At 50.9% G+C, this 15,060-nt stretch overlaps 1 protein-coding gene across 2 annotated transcripts in view; it reads right to left on the bottom strand.

Moving 5' to 3' along the window:
* The window catches only part of Ppp2r2c (protein phosphatase 2 regulatory subunit Bgamma), an 88,050-nt gene that overhangs the window by 16,486 nt on the left and 56,504 nt on the right, over positions 1-15,060 (bottom strand). For both annotated transcript variants that reach the window (XM_034509165.2, XM_076938397.1), the window contains exons 3-6: positions 14,761-14,926; positions 12,575-12,687; positions 8,791-8,968; positions 1,385-1,549 (exon numbers count right to left, since the gene is read on the bottom strand). In XM_034509165.2, coding sequence (XP_034365056.1) covers positions 1,385-1,549; positions 8,791-8,968; positions 12,575-12,687; positions 14,761-14,926 — 622 coding nt within the window. The remainder of the gene's footprint in view (positions 1-1,384; positions 1,550-8,790; positions 8,969-12,574; positions 12,688-14,760; positions 14,927-15,060) is intronic.

The following is a 15,060-nucleotide window of genomic DNA, read 5'->3' as shown; positions in this document are numbered from 1 at the left end:
CCATGGCCCACCGTCTCTAGAGCAGTGACATCATTCCATGCTGAAAACCCCATAGTGTCAACCTCAGTTAAGACCCTGACCACCAACATCTGTACACCTACTGTTCCATACCCCATAGAGTCCAGTGAAGATCTCGTTACTGAGCCCCAAATTCACCACCCCAAGTCTGTCCACTCCACTTCCATCCAGCTAGAATATGACCCAATCCCTCCCATCATTCATGCTCAACAGCCACTCTGACCATCCATACCCTACCAGGTAGAGCCCAGTAACTCTCCCTCTAGAGTGTGCTTAGTGGGACTACATGGTCCCTTCCCCAGCTGTCTCTTCTCTCTGTAATATTTGTTCTTCATTTTAATCAATACCATAACCTCCCAGCATGCCATTCTCCCAAGGCCGCCCTCCATACTTAGAATAAAACACAGCTTCCCCTTAACCACAATGGCTCCCCAGTTGCCCTGCCCTGCTCACTGATCCCTTCCACCCTTCCCATCTTCCCACCTCATCTTTGGTAAGGCTTCCATCTTGAAGCATTTGCCCCTGTGATTCCCTTCTTCCAAGGCCTCCATGACTCACCCTCCAGAGTATCTGTTCTTGGGTAACACGTGAGCAAGACCATCCTGTCCCTTTAATACTCCTATCCCTGAGTGAGCGTGCCCTACCTATTCCATGACAGGAACCTGTTGTGCCTACCAAATGCTCCTGACACACAGAGTATGAACAAGCCTGGAGAAGAGCTGCAGGGTGGGGCACAGGGACAGAACTTTGTCAAAGAATGAGAAAGGAATTGGAGTTTCAGCCTGACCCCACTATCCAACAGAACCTGGCTCCTGGGGGAGAAGCAAGACTCTCTCACTCAAAAGTCTGGGCTGTCTGCACCTCTACTTCTCTAAAATCTCTTCAGGGCCTACTGGAATCACTCATTCATTCATTCATTCATTCACTCATAACTGCTTCCAGGTCTTGTCACAGGCACTAGGGACAGGTGGACGGTAGACCAGAGAGATACAGCCCTATATTGCCTGAGTATCATGGGGGAAGGCAGCCCTTCAAGGCCTCCTGGTGTCTAGAACCACAGTTTGAAGCCTCGGGTCCATCCTTGGGGCCTCAGCTTCCTCTCTGTTGACAGTAGCTACCTTGGAGGGATGTGACCATCACCTGAGACAGGCAGAGTGTGTCAGGCATTGCTGGGGGGTGGGGGTGGGGTCAGAAACTGCTGTTACTGGGCCTCTGGAACAGGAACTGAGCATTTCATATACCCTGCCTCCAAGGAACTCAGGGTGCTTTGGAGAACGGAGAATGGCTAGAACAGACACCACCCACCATGCACGCCAAAATGGAGCACCCACTTGCCAGTCATGATGTACCTAGTTCAGAGACTTACGCTTGGAGTGCTTGTCGCACAGGGCAGCTGCCCGCATGTCACAGAGCCGCAGGGAGCCCTTGCTACTGCTGTAGACAAAGAGGTTGCAGTGGTGCGGATGGAACTCGGATGCTGTAATCACCTCCGTGAGGTCCTCCATGTTGGCTGGCTTGATGTCTACGATGTCTGGGTTGGTGAGGTCAAGGCAAATAGTGAGGGTGCCCTTGCCCTCTCCTTTCTGTAAGGTGCAACCAGGTCTGCATAGTGTCTCTGGTTGTAAGACACTCCCCACCAAACAAACACCCCAGCCCCTAGTCCCCCAAGCCACAGATTCACATGGAAGACTGCTGACCAGTGCCTCTTCCCAGTACCTGTCCACTGGCTCCACAAAGCTGAGCCCACAGCCTCTTACAGAAGAGTACTCACCAGCTGCCCCACCCTGCAGTCACCATGGACCTTTCCCAAGAGCCCACTGTCCTCTCAGAAGCCAAGAAGGTGTACTTACTGTGCACAGTAGGGCATGCAGTAAGCCGTCCCCAACAGGCTTGGATGCTGGATGCTTGTCCTCTAGTTCCTGCTATTTTGGGGACGCCACAGAACTTTTAGAAGTGGGCCCTTAGGGGTGGGCCTTTAAAACTAATGCCTGCTCTTGGTTCTGGCCTTACTCCTGTCTCCTGGGCCACCCTATTACAATCAGACTTGGAATACACACCCATGGCCATAAACTGTGCTGCCTCACCATGCAGTCACAGGGACTCAGAAGGTGATGAGTAGATACACCCATTCTATGCTGGGCATGGGCACTCTTAGTGAATGATTTCACACCTCTGTCCTTCTATGTCTGGACCATATGTACTGGTTTGTTACCCCAGCACCCACTTCCCTTCTACCCAAAGTATCAAGACTCTCCAGTGAGAGAACGTTCTCTGATTGGAGGCAGCCCCACACTCAGCTCTGACATATGCCTTGGAGACCCCAGGACCTGGAGTGCATGGATGCTGGGATATGGTTTCCCTGGGCTAGACAGGAACAAAGAAAACGATTCTGGGGCCTGGAGTCACAACTCTCTGCCTGCAGAGTAGAATGAAATCCTATAGGCTATGGGCACCCAACCAGACAGATGCATGGTCATAGAGCCTAGGGACTGGTCAGTGCCTACTAGGCAGGAAAATGGCCTACAGGCTCTGGGCATCCAGTTAAGCACACTGGTACAGGCTCAGGGGCTGGCTAGTGTCATCGCCTGGCTGTTGTCAGTGTCGTTGGGATGGGAGTTATTAGTACTGAGAGCGCTTGTGTATTACTGACTTCTCTCATTGCTTTAGCAAAATGCTGGGCAAAAGCATCTTAAGAGAGGAAGGGTAGGATTAAGACTGGTGGAGCATGCCTTTGATCCCAGCACTCAGGAGGCAGGTGCTGGCTCTGTTAGTTTGAAGTCAGCTTGGTCTACACAGTGAGTTCCAGGCCATCTAGGGATACATAGTGAGACCTTGTTTCAAAAAGAGAGAGCAGAGGGAAGGGAAAGAAAGGCAAGATGGAGGTGGCCATTTTAACCCATTGTTCAGGGCAATCCAGCAGGGCAGGAAATGACAGCAACCATGACAATGCATACACAGCCAAGAGGGAGGGGAAAGGGAGAGAGGGGGAGAGGGGGAAGAGGGGAGGGGGAGAAGAAGAGGGGGAAGAGGGGAGGGGGATAGAGGGGGAAGAGGAGAGGAGAGGAAGAGGGGGAAAGGGGAAGAGGAAAGGGGAGAAGGAGAGAGGGGGAGAGGGGGAGAGGGGAAGAGGGGGAGAGAGGGAGGAGAAAGGAGGAAAGGGAGAGGGAGAAGAGGAGGAGGGAGAGGGCAGGAGATTGATTCTGACTTTCTCCTTTTCATGCTTTCTGGAACCCAAGCCAATAGAGTGGTGTCATCTCCATCTGAGATAGGTCCTCAATTAACTGAATCTAGAGAATCCCTCACAGACTTGCTCAGGGATCGGTTTCCATGGCGATTCTAAATCCAATCAAGTAGACAATCAGGACTAATCATCACAAGTTATCCCACTCGGATTTCACTGGATCCATCCTAAAACAGGGGCTTGAAGGACTCTCCTGGCCAGGGCGTGGTGTGGGAGGGACACATGGCACAATGCACTGAACCACCTCTCTTGCACGCCACGCCATAGAGGACTTCCAGAAACCCTCAACTATGACCCCTCCAGGTGGCTTTAGTTTTGAAGATCAGGTCAGAAGTTAACTGGGCTACATGTCAGATCTTAGCATTCTGGACTATGCTATGCCACAGAGGAACATCATGTCCCCTAAGCCTCAGTTTCCCCATATGCAAAACAGGGGCTTGCTGTGATTGGAAAGTAGTGGTTCCTTTCAAGGAGTGGCCAGGTGGCCATGAGCTGAGGTGCACCTCTAAGCCTGTGAGCCTCAGAGACTAGGAAATGCAGACAGCAACACAATTTGTAATTAAGAGAGGATATTGAGGTGACAGTAACGTCTTCCCCAGGTGACATGGAGTCCAACTCACACATAGAAGATACTCCCAGGGGCTGGGGAGTGGGAGATAGAGACACCTACTGACTGACTTAGTGATGGGGACCAGAAGACATGAGAGAGGAGAGACTGTCAGGTAGAGCTCTGAAAGGCAGGTAGAGCTCTACACTTTGCTACATCCCAGTCAGATGAGAAGCCAAGCTACTGCAGAGCCAGGCTCTGTTTGGCCCCATAGTGCTGTCCGAGGTCTTTCCTATCAAGGACACAGGAAACATGAGCTGCATGGATTCTGCAGCATCGTCAGGCTGTTGAGACTGTTACAGACTGTCAATCATTCCTGTTGCCAAGGGCACTCACTGTCTGATCTGCTGAAGGCCAGCTGGAGTCATGCTATCACCTTGGACTGATGAGCTGTGGAGAAGACAGGCTGTGAGTCCCATGGCTCCCATTCACTGAGTCTCAGAATCCGATCTACGAAGTGGTGGGGACTGAGGGCCACTTCTTCACGGGGGATTCCCAAATAAGCATTCTCTGAGTCTGGACTGCGAGACGGAGAATCACTGGCTTGTTCTAGCAAACATCAAGGGAGAAGCAGGCACAGAGAGTAGAGAATCAACACCAACCCCTGTCACATGAACATTCACAGAGACAGCAGGAGACAAACGAATAAAGATGCAACAATGAACTGAGCCTCCAGACATAGCCATAGCCTGGTCATAAGGCAGCATGGAGCCCATCCCTGAAGAAAGTGAGGAGGTTGGGGTGAGTAGGGCCACACCCAGAACCACATGTGAGCTGTGGAGGAAGGAGCTAGCTTCTAAACATCTTGGCAGGGCAGGCCTTCCAACAGCCTTTGTACCCCCAAGGACCCTGACACTGTGTGGCTATGGCTTGTCACTCAACAAAGTAGATGCCATGCACAAATGGAGGTTTTATGAGAGAGGATGCGGAAGCTCTGGGTTCCACAGACTGCATCAGGCAAAGCATGAAACTCATCCACATGCCTTCCCAGGAGCCTGCTCTCAAGACCAGAAGATGTTGTCATGGCAACCAAGTAGTGACTGGAGTGAAGCAAGAGGCAGCTCTGCCAGAACCCTGCAGAAGGACCTCCAATGTGGAGAGCCCCCAAGGCCTTCCTCACATAGAGATGATCTAAAAAAAGAATTTGTTTCTCTCCAGAAGATGACCTGGCTGCAGATGAGCTGGGGACACTCAAAGCTCGCCATGTGAAATCCTAGACACAGCTCCTGGCTGCCACAGCACAATGCCAAAGGTGAGTGAGTGGGTGAAGCCTCGGGCACCTTGTTTTCAGAGTTCTGAAACCTAGAAGTCCAAAGACAGGGCAGGAGCCCCCTCTCCAAGGCCTACTGCTGGTGTTTCCATGAGGTCACCCACTCTGTTCCTGTGTCCTCATCTAGCCTCTGCTGGCACATTGTGTCAGTGCCCTCATGAGCTCTCCAGCCAAGGACACCAGTCACACCGGACCCCTGTGGCTTAGATTTAAGCTAATATCCCAGGGACACACTGACTGCAGATCAGTCTCATCCTGAGATCCTAGACAGGAACTGGGGTCATGGCACTGTATCAGCGGAATCTTGAGTCCCTGTGCCAGGCATCTTACTGACTTCTGTGAAGCATTCATAAAAAGTCTGTCCTCTGGGACATTCATAGATTCAGAGATTCATAAAAAATCTCTGCTGGGCTGAGATTTCTGTCCCCACTCACCACCTCCTTTATGCAGTAGACAACCTATGCTCTCCTCTTGCAAGTTCTGGCAAACACTTGCCTGCCTCCCCAGTACCTAAGCAAATGCCCCACACTGTTAAATGGATAAACACATAGGGCCTCAGGGAACTGAACCAGGACCCAGGGGTGCAGACTTCTGGCCTCTACTTCATCCAGTCCCACTTATTCAGCAAGCTCCGGATGACAGTTCTGAACAGGCGCACCTGTTGCTTCTGCACAGTGGTACCCTGGGGCAGTCATGAGAGGCTTCAGTGTGCCATGAACTGGTGAGGGTGGTGTATCTAAATGGCATCTGTTAGTGTACCCAGTGGCCACTCCACTCTCATCACCTGCCACATAGTCCCTTCTCCACTGAATGGAGGAGGATGGCCAGGTGTGGCATCCAGGGTGGCTCAGTGAGTAAGTAGGAGGCAGATGTTGACCTAGCTCTTGAGCTAGCCCAACACCACCAGTCCAAGCTCCTTGCAGGTCTGCTCCAGAGATGCAAATGAGAAATGGGACCAACACTTGCTGTCACACTAGCTTCTGGAACAAGAAACCACTCAGCACCTAATCAATTGCCCTACACTGTTAAATGAATGAACACTTGGGGAGAAAAATCAATACCATCCTTAAAAGTCCTTCAATTGCTGGGCTGGAGAGATGGCTCAGTGGTTAAGAGCACTGACTACTCTTCCAGAGGTCCCAAGTTCAAGTCTCAGCAAACCACATCTGTGGTGGGATCCAGTGCCCCCTTATGGTGTATCTGAAGACAACAATTACAGTGTGTGTGTGTGTGTGTGTGTGTGTGTGTGTGTGTGTGCGCGCGCGCGCGTGTGCGTGGCTGCTTCCAGGCTTTACTCATTCCACTTTCCTAGAAGCTGATGACAGGAGGGCTGATGACAGGAGGGGCAAAAGGAGAATCCAGGCTCCCAGACCCTGAAACATAGGCTGACCTGTCAAGGGTTTGAGTCACCTTCGTCTCAGCCAGGAAAGTGGCTGTCCTGGATCTACACGCAAGCTTCTGCACTTAAAGTCACTTGCTTGTCTCATATCTAAATGCTCCAGTACCCTGCACAGGGCTGTGGCGTGAGGGGAGGTCTCATCCTGGGTTCCAAAAAGAGTGTGGGCAGAGGGGCAGTCATAGAAAACCCTGTGTAGCCACAGATCAGAGGAACTGGGGACCAAGAGAGGTCCTGCCAGCCCAGGAGGGGCATGGCAAAGACAAATGGGAATGGCTCATGGGACTGTGGGCAGAGGTTTGTGGGCAAAAGGGTCATGGGGCCAAGGCAAAGAGGGGAATCAGAAGAGGATGGGGCACACCCCACTGGGTCCATGAAGGGCAGGCAAGTCTGAGAGCTGGGGGAGGGGATGAGGAAAACGTTGCCATGAATTGTAGGCTACCACTGAGGAGCACAGAGCAGGACCACTGAGGACTTAATGCAGAGGCTAACAAAAGCAAGACAGAAAGGGGATGCAAGACCCTGGTCCAGATCCAGCCCAGCTCCTTGCACTCAGCACGAGCTCACACCTCTCTTCTGGCCCTGTCCATGCCAGAAGTGAGACTTCTCTAATTACTCAGCTGCTATCAGATGATGGAAACACCTATGGCCCAGAACCCAGACCTTTTTCTGCTAAGGCTGGCCTCCAGAGCCCTGTTCCAGGTGTCTGAATTTCCTAACTGTGGCCTGGGGCACCAGCAGGCCACGGGGAGGCAACATGGCTCCCTGACTAACCTGTCAGTCAGACAGGAAGCTGCTTCAAGTCCTGGTTTTCCCTAAGCCACTTCCAGGTCTTCAGCAAGTGACACACACCCCTTCCTCCAGTGGACAGGACAGGCATCTCTTGTTACCAGTCTATAAGGCATTTTCACTAAAATTGGAGCTACACACTAGTTAGACACAGAGTTCTAGAACAGCCATGTTAGTCCCCTAGTTCCCACAGGGCCACACACCATCTGCTCCAGGCCCACAGATTCACCCAGCAGAGGCCTGCCCCAGCAGAGGCCTGCCTTGGCTTCTTCTCTGCCTACCTGCTGCCTATGGCCCACAGCAGAGGTGGATAAAGACAGTGTTCAGCACACACTGGCCTGTCCCTAAGACCCCAGCACTGGTCACTAAAGACTCCTGCATATCTGGCCTTTGCATGCCTAGTGCCAGCATCAAGCATGTCGTTTGGTCTGGCACACAGTGGGTCTGGCACACAGTAGGTGCTTGATAAACACCTGCTGGAGAATGCTGTGCTCTTCAACATGGGTGGGCATAATTCCTGTATTCCAGATGGGAGGAGGAGCCAATAATACAGGGAGAAGGCTCGGGGTTAGGGTGACCGACTCTCTTTCCTTCTTCACAACTAACTTGTTCTAATATCCTATGGCCACCTAGGTTCAGAGACAGTTACACCAAAACCAAGTCAACAAAGTCGACATTTCCTATTGTCTGTACTCTATCCTAGCTATGCCTTTCCCTGCCCAACCCCCACCCCACCCTCTCCCAGAACATAAAAGCTTGGTTCCATGACTCAGGTTCCTTACTGAGAACTTCAAGGGGCTAGTGACAGTGCCTACCTCACTGAGAGCCCAGCACATGAAACTTTACTTAGTATAGCTGTCACTAAGTCCATGTAATAATGACACAGTAGCAGCCTGCCCACCTTGGATTGGCCCTGACCTTCCCCAGCTCACCGCTGCAGCCTATGCTCAATGTCCTGTAAGTAGTCCTTTCCTTAGCAGGTAGAGGAGGGGCAGTGCCAAGTCCTTGGCTTATTCTGACACCAGGACCTCACTTCTGGCTGGTTTCTACCCCAGCTTCTGATACTGCAGTTGTCACTTTACATCCAGAGTGACACAACATTGGACCAACACACAGGGATGCAACCTCTAGGTAGCTGTCCTGGGGGTGGTCAGTCTTCCCTCCTCCTCCAGGGCACATTGCCTCTAGCTCTCTTGCTCCTTCCTGGGTCCTATGGGGGCCCAAGGTGATGGAGATCACTACCACTCTACAGAGGCATGGGGTGAGATGAAGCCCTCAGCCCTTGTGTCTTTAGAGTGTTCATAAACAGACAATTTGTGATCACACACTCAGCCTCCTTTACACTGTGGATGAGATGGGTTCTTCAGTAAGGAAGCTGCCGAGGACAAACAATCCCACCCCACCCCCGAAGCCAGTGTGCTTATATAACACCCTGAAGCCACCTCCCCACAGGTCAAGGCCAAGGATACTGAAGCTCCTATCAGTGATGGCCAGGTGCCAGAGGTTGATGCGTAGGTCGTCTGCTGACATGTACGTCTCGCAGTCGCTGTTGACGGAGATGGAGTTGATGTGGTAGGTGTGGCCATTGGCAAAGATCCTTCTCGGGCTCACCTCCACCATCAGGTCCATGGGCTTCAGCACAGGCACCTGCAGAGAAGAGGTGGTCAGGGCCACAAGGGCAGGGGACGGGGAGGGGCACGGGACACAAATCTCAATGGGAGGCTGCAACACTCAAAGCAGCCATACATGGTAAATGTCCCTCACCCACCCTGCTCATGAAGCATTCTGTACATGCCTGCTTGAGGTTTTCAAACTTTCCCAACCTGTACAAGGGGCTCAGGAGGTAAGCCCAACCCATGTTGTGTGAACTGAAGTACCCAGAACACACACACACACACACACACACACACACACACACACACACACACACACACACGTTGATTTCAGACTGGGTTATTGTGGATGTTTAGCAAGCTACACACCCAGAACCACAGTATCTTGGGCTAATCCACTCCCCTTCCAGTAGCTACCCACCTCCCCGACTGATCTAACGTGCCTTTAACCATCAGGTAAAAGCTTGTGTGAGTTTATCAGCTTCCACCAAATGAGAGTTAGAATGTCATCAGACAGCATCTGAGGCCTACTGCAGACTTCCTGCTTAGCTCTACCTGCCTGCCCATTGTCCTCATCAACGTTCGTGGGAAATGCCTTGTTTTATGGCTCCTTAAAAATTCATGTAGCCAGGCTGGAGAGATGACTCAGTGGTTAAGATTGCTCTTCCAGAGGTCTTGAGTTCAATTCCCAGCAACCACATGGTTAGTTCTGTTGAGGGATCTGATGCCCTCTCCTAGTGTGTCTGAAAACAGAGATAGTATACTCACTCACATACATAAAATAAGTAAATCTTGAAAAAAATCATGTAACCACTTCCATATTGGGACATATTAACTGGGACAAATTGGATCTATGTTGCCAAGTCATGGCCACTCAGATCTGGCTAAAATAAACGCCTTTCTCCCCCTTTTGGAGGCTGGTGCTCTCAAGGCCCAGTGGGCCCTTGTCACAGCTGGTCAACCCTAATCTGCCCCAGTCTTCTCAGGTGCACTGGGGACCAAGAGGTGTGCTACATCTTCTCTTGCCCCTGTCTCTCTGGTACCCACCCAGGTCCCACACAGGTTTCCTCACTGAGTACATAACAGACCGTGTCCCTGAATGAGGTGACAGCCCCAGTGTCATATAACAAGCTCCTTTAGTGCAGATGAAACCCACACTGGACAGCGTCTCTCATCTGGGCACTGGCACATGGAGAGAGAATACGAGTGTGCACATGTATAGACATGTGTGCCCATGCGTGTGACTGTTCATGTAGCAGGGGCATGTCTGCCTAACTCTGCTGGGTTCCCTGTTGCTCCCTGTCTGTGTGACTGGGTGCAGGTATCTCTGAACCCCTCCAGGATCCTCTGTCTGGTCCCTCTGTGTGGATATCATGGTTAGGTACCAGCCTCTCCCTTTCTCATGATTCAGTCACCACCTCCCTTGAGGACCCTGGGTCAGAGAGACAGGACGTGGGGCTTCTCTGGAGAAAGGAGGAGCATCGTGGCCCAGCCTCTCTTCCCCTTCAGCAACCAAGCTTTCTCTTGTCAGCCTGAAGATACCTTGGTTCTCTTAGCTCCCAATGCCTAGTGCAGGGAGGGGCCATAGTTTCTATCTGGATCGTCTGCACCAAGTGAGCACATCTGGTGCTGGCTGCCAAGTGCCACTATGACATCCCAAGCCATCTGGAGGCCAGGGAGGCTATGAGGTAGCGTCAGCCACCACCCACTCTGCTATGGCAGGAAGAAACTGGTGCCATCATCTCATGACCACTTTAGTATGCAGGGATACTGGCCCCACTTCATAAGGAACAGGGACTGGGTGGTAACTCTGGAGCCTGACATCCATAGATCCAGGTCCCAGCTCCTATTGAGCTCCTCTGTGGAATGATTCAATAGGAGGCCTGGTGAGGCTAACAGGAACTACCAGTAGAGTGCCTAAAAGGTGTGCACACTCACTCAAGGAGGTGGCAGGGGCAGGACTTGAACTCTGGCCTTAAGGCTCAAACACGTGCACACACACACACACACTCTCTCTCTCTCTCTCTCTCTCTCTCTCTCTCATTTTCTCTCTCTCTCTCTCTCTCTCTCTCTCTCTCTCATTCTCTCTCTCTCTCCCTCTCTCAATTTTATTTAGCTTATTTTTGTGTATTAACATTTTGACTGTAAGCATGCATGCGTACTGTTGTGTACTATGTGTGTATTTGGTACCCAGAAAGGTCAGAAGATGGCACAGACCCTTTAGAATGGGAGTTATAGATAGCTGTAAATTGCCACATAGGTGCTGGGAGCTGAAACCAAGTCCTCTGCAAGACCAGCAAGTGCTCTTAACCACTAGGCCATCCCTCCAGTCCCTCAGAACTCTTTCATACACTACTGGAGGATGCAAGTCCTTATGCTTTTTAATTTAGCGGGACAAGAGTTGACGTTGGCACAACTCTACAGCGCCACCTTCTGGCTTCATTGGACCAAAAAAGATCTAGTTCAGCTCCTTCCACCCAGTAGCCCAAGGCTAAGGGTGCACTAAGTTCAACTTAGTAACTACAGAGGAACTGTATCTGGGCTCTGGGCCTTGGTTTCCCCTTTCTGTAATGGGCATTTTCTGACTTAAACTGTCCCCCTCAACTACAGGTACAAAGCCCCTCACAGACCCAGCCCACACACCATGCCAGTAAGGAAGCATACATAGTGTTTGCTGGGTAATGGATTAAAACTTTTCATCTTGGAGGAAATTCTGAAGATATGGGTTATAAAGGGGTTGTGAAACAACAGGATATTTTAGGATAGGATGTTTACAGGGAGGAGAAACTACAGGATATTCTAAGGCAGTGATTCTCAACCTGTAGGTCGTGACCCACAGGTGGGTCGAACAACCCTTCTACAGGGGTTACATATTAGATACCCTGCATGTTTTTACATTACAATTCATAACAGTGGCAAAATTGCCATTATGAAGCAGCAATGAAAATAATTTTATGTCTGGGTCACCATAAATTTGAGGAGCTGCGTCCCAACATTAGGAAGGTTGAAATACTCTTCCCATCAGGAAAGATCCTTTAGGATAATAGAGGAACAACTCAAAATAGCTTCAGGAAGTCCCTGAAACTGATCAGGTTCACTAAGTTCCTCCCTCTCCAAGAATATGTATGCAGTAAAGACTGTGTAGAAAAGGTCATACCATCAGCTAAGCTGCTTAGAAAAGGGTCATACCATCAGGCTGGAGGAAGCAGAGACAGGGGACTGATCAGCAGAGCCTCCCAGAAGAGACTCAGAACAGCTGAGCTACCTGGAGAGCTACACTCTTCAACCTGATGAGCTGGCTGTGGGCTGTGTGCAGTGAGCTCCTAGTTCCCAGCTTTGTGAGCTGTCAGTCATGCTGGAGTGGGATTCGATGACATAGCCATCTTCAAGTCACTTCTATTCCTGTAATCCCTCACCCATGTTCCTGTAAGCAACCCCAATAAAACTCACTGGTTCACTGCGGTGGACTTGGTAGTGTCTGTACTTTGGTCTGCATCAGTTTCCTATCTAGCGTGAGTAGACGTTTGTTCATCACCCTAGGAGGAGTGTCACAGTGGTGTAGCCTGACCTGGCTCTAAGAGTTCTAAAGGTCTCATGACTTGGTAGAACATAATGCCGACCATTCCCTCCTGAAGCTCACCTGCAGTGACGTCACCGTGGACAGGTCTTTCAGCTTCCCCTCCTCATCCTTCAGGTTGTAGCCCTCGGGCCTCTTGTCTCGTTCCGTAATCTTCCATAATTTAATAGTTTTATCTTTAAGAACAGATCAGGGAAGAACAAGGCATCCTGTCAACAACCAGGTCAGGAAGAGAATACCCACTCTAGCCAGAGGGACAGTGATGTGAACCCTGGGGCCACCACCCTGAAAATCACCATCCATGTCCCTCTTGCCCCTCACTGTGCCTTATATAGAATACCTATGTATATGGGCATATCTGTTTTTGCCACATCTTTAGTTCCTGATGGGAGATGTTGCTAGGTCAAAGGGCATGACCTTTGCAAGGATCACTACTGACCTCTACATTGGGCATGTACCATTGTGCCTTCCTGAGAAGAGGGTGGCCTTTCTGCCATTCCTAACTCAGTGGTACTTGCTACCCAGAAGCCAGCTCCAGAAGCCTCTCTCCCATACCCCTCCCTTGGATGTCACATGAGGAAGAATCAGTGGTGATAATCTTATGGCTCATCTTGGCTATGCCATAGACATTGTTCAAAACACATTGGCTCTTGTTATAAAGAATCCTTTAGAATTAATTAAAATTTAAATCCATAAGCAGATAACCTGCCATCAGGAGATGGCAGACCTCATACAATTGGCTGAAGTCCTGACAGAATGAAAGCCTACCCCTATGGGAAGAGGGGCTTCTGCCAGCAGACACCCTCCAGGCTTGAGCTGTGCGCTCCTGGCCTTGCATTGACATGGGCCAGACTCAGCTCCTCTCCATCTCCACCTTTCCCTCTCTCCTCTCTGTATCTCCCCCACATGCCTGGCTTCCCTAGAGGACCCCAATAACACCCGCAGTCAAAACCAACAACACTGTGAACATGGAAAGGAACTAGAGAGAAAACTGCTTTCAAATGGGGCCCTCAATAGGGGTGCAGCCTTCTGTGAAGACAGGGTAGAAACGGTCTGGCCTAGAAAGCTGGCCTAGACATTCTATGGGGCTAAAGGGTAGATGGCCCCCATGGTTGGCTTCTTTCCAGAATGGCAGCAAGTGACTTTTAAAGCTATGTGTGCATGTGTGGGTACACGCACACACACACACACACACACACACACACACACACACACAAAGTCACCCATACACACATGAGCTTAACATCATCTTCACAAGCTCCTAGACCCACATGACTATCCACCCACCCACACACACAGGATAAAGACCCCAGAGTACAGGTGTTCTGAGCTGAGTCCAGCCAGATAAATCCTGTCCTTTCGAAGGCTGGCAGAGACCCACAGTTAGGATGACAGGTGTGCAGTCACAGGAGGGTCAGAAGGAGGTAGACATTAGGGCAGACTTCATGAGGCAATATCCAGAGGATGGAGAGGGGATTAGGAGGGAAGTGACATGTAAGAGATTGTGAGAGCAAGCAGGTGGCAAAGACTGAGTCACTCTCAGGAAACCTTGTAGCCCCCTCAGCGGTGGGACTTCCTCAGGGAAGGCACAGGTGACACCATCTTCCCAGCCTCCCTCAGGCTCACAGAGCACTGACTATTCTCAGAGCACTGGGTGGATATTCTATCTACAAACACAGAAGGGAGCTGTGTCGACCCCTGGGCAGTGTGGAAGCCGAGGCTAAGGAAAGCAAGACCATATGCCCCAGTCCACAAAGCTGGCCCGGACCCAAGTCTGCCCCCACCAGATTCCTGGCCCTGGCTCATGGGCTCAGAGGAGAAGGAATAGCAGGGCAAGTGTGGGAACTGCATGGCTGCTCCAGGCCAGCAGAAGCTGTGAAGCCTAGACCCAATACCTTGGGGTAGCAGGCAGACCTGGCATGTGGCAATAATTTTCTCGAATCACACAGTATGTTCTGAAGCAGAGAGACAAAGGTCAGCTGTCTGTCTGTTTGCACATCATTGAGGACAGCCCCAAATTGGGTGACTTGTGATTCTGGCTAAGAGTTCAGTTTGTATCTGCTGGTCCCTGATATTTCAAATATTCAACCTCATCTCCACCTTGGGGCGATCCATGAACATTTTATCTATAACGGTGGGGGATCTGCTATCAGCCAGAGAAAGCCGAAGAGTAGTTTGGCTGTTACTAAAATCACAGAGAAACCTGGAAGGTCGAGTGAGTCAGGACAGCCACACCCACAGGGCCTCACCATTGGTCGACAGCAGCGAGTGTGCGGCGTTCTGCTGTGGGAGCCATTTGATCTTGTTGATTTTCTCCTCTATCTCCAGGCTCTTCAGGTAGTCAAACTCAGGCTCGTGGCTCTGGAAGGTGCTGTACACATCGTACTCACCCTGGCTGTGAGGTGCATTCTTACTCTGCAGGGAAACCCAAAGGCAGACTGAGCCACCGAGTGCCCAGGGAAGAGGGGGGCAGACATGACAAGGGGATGAACATGTCCTGTAATACGTGTACCATCAGCATCAACAAAGGAAACTATTGATGTAAGTGT

The sequence above is a fragment of the Arvicanthis niloticus genome, chromosome 7 (genome assembly GCF_011762505.2).
Source record: "Arvicanthis niloticus isolate mArvNil1 chromosome 7, mArvNil1.pat.X, whole genome shotgun sequence".
Taxonomy (NCBI): Eukaryota; Metazoa; Chordata; class Mammalia; order Rodentia; family Muridae; genus Arvicanthis; species Arvicanthis niloticus.
This window is presented reverse-complemented; position numbering and strand designations above follow the sequence as displayed.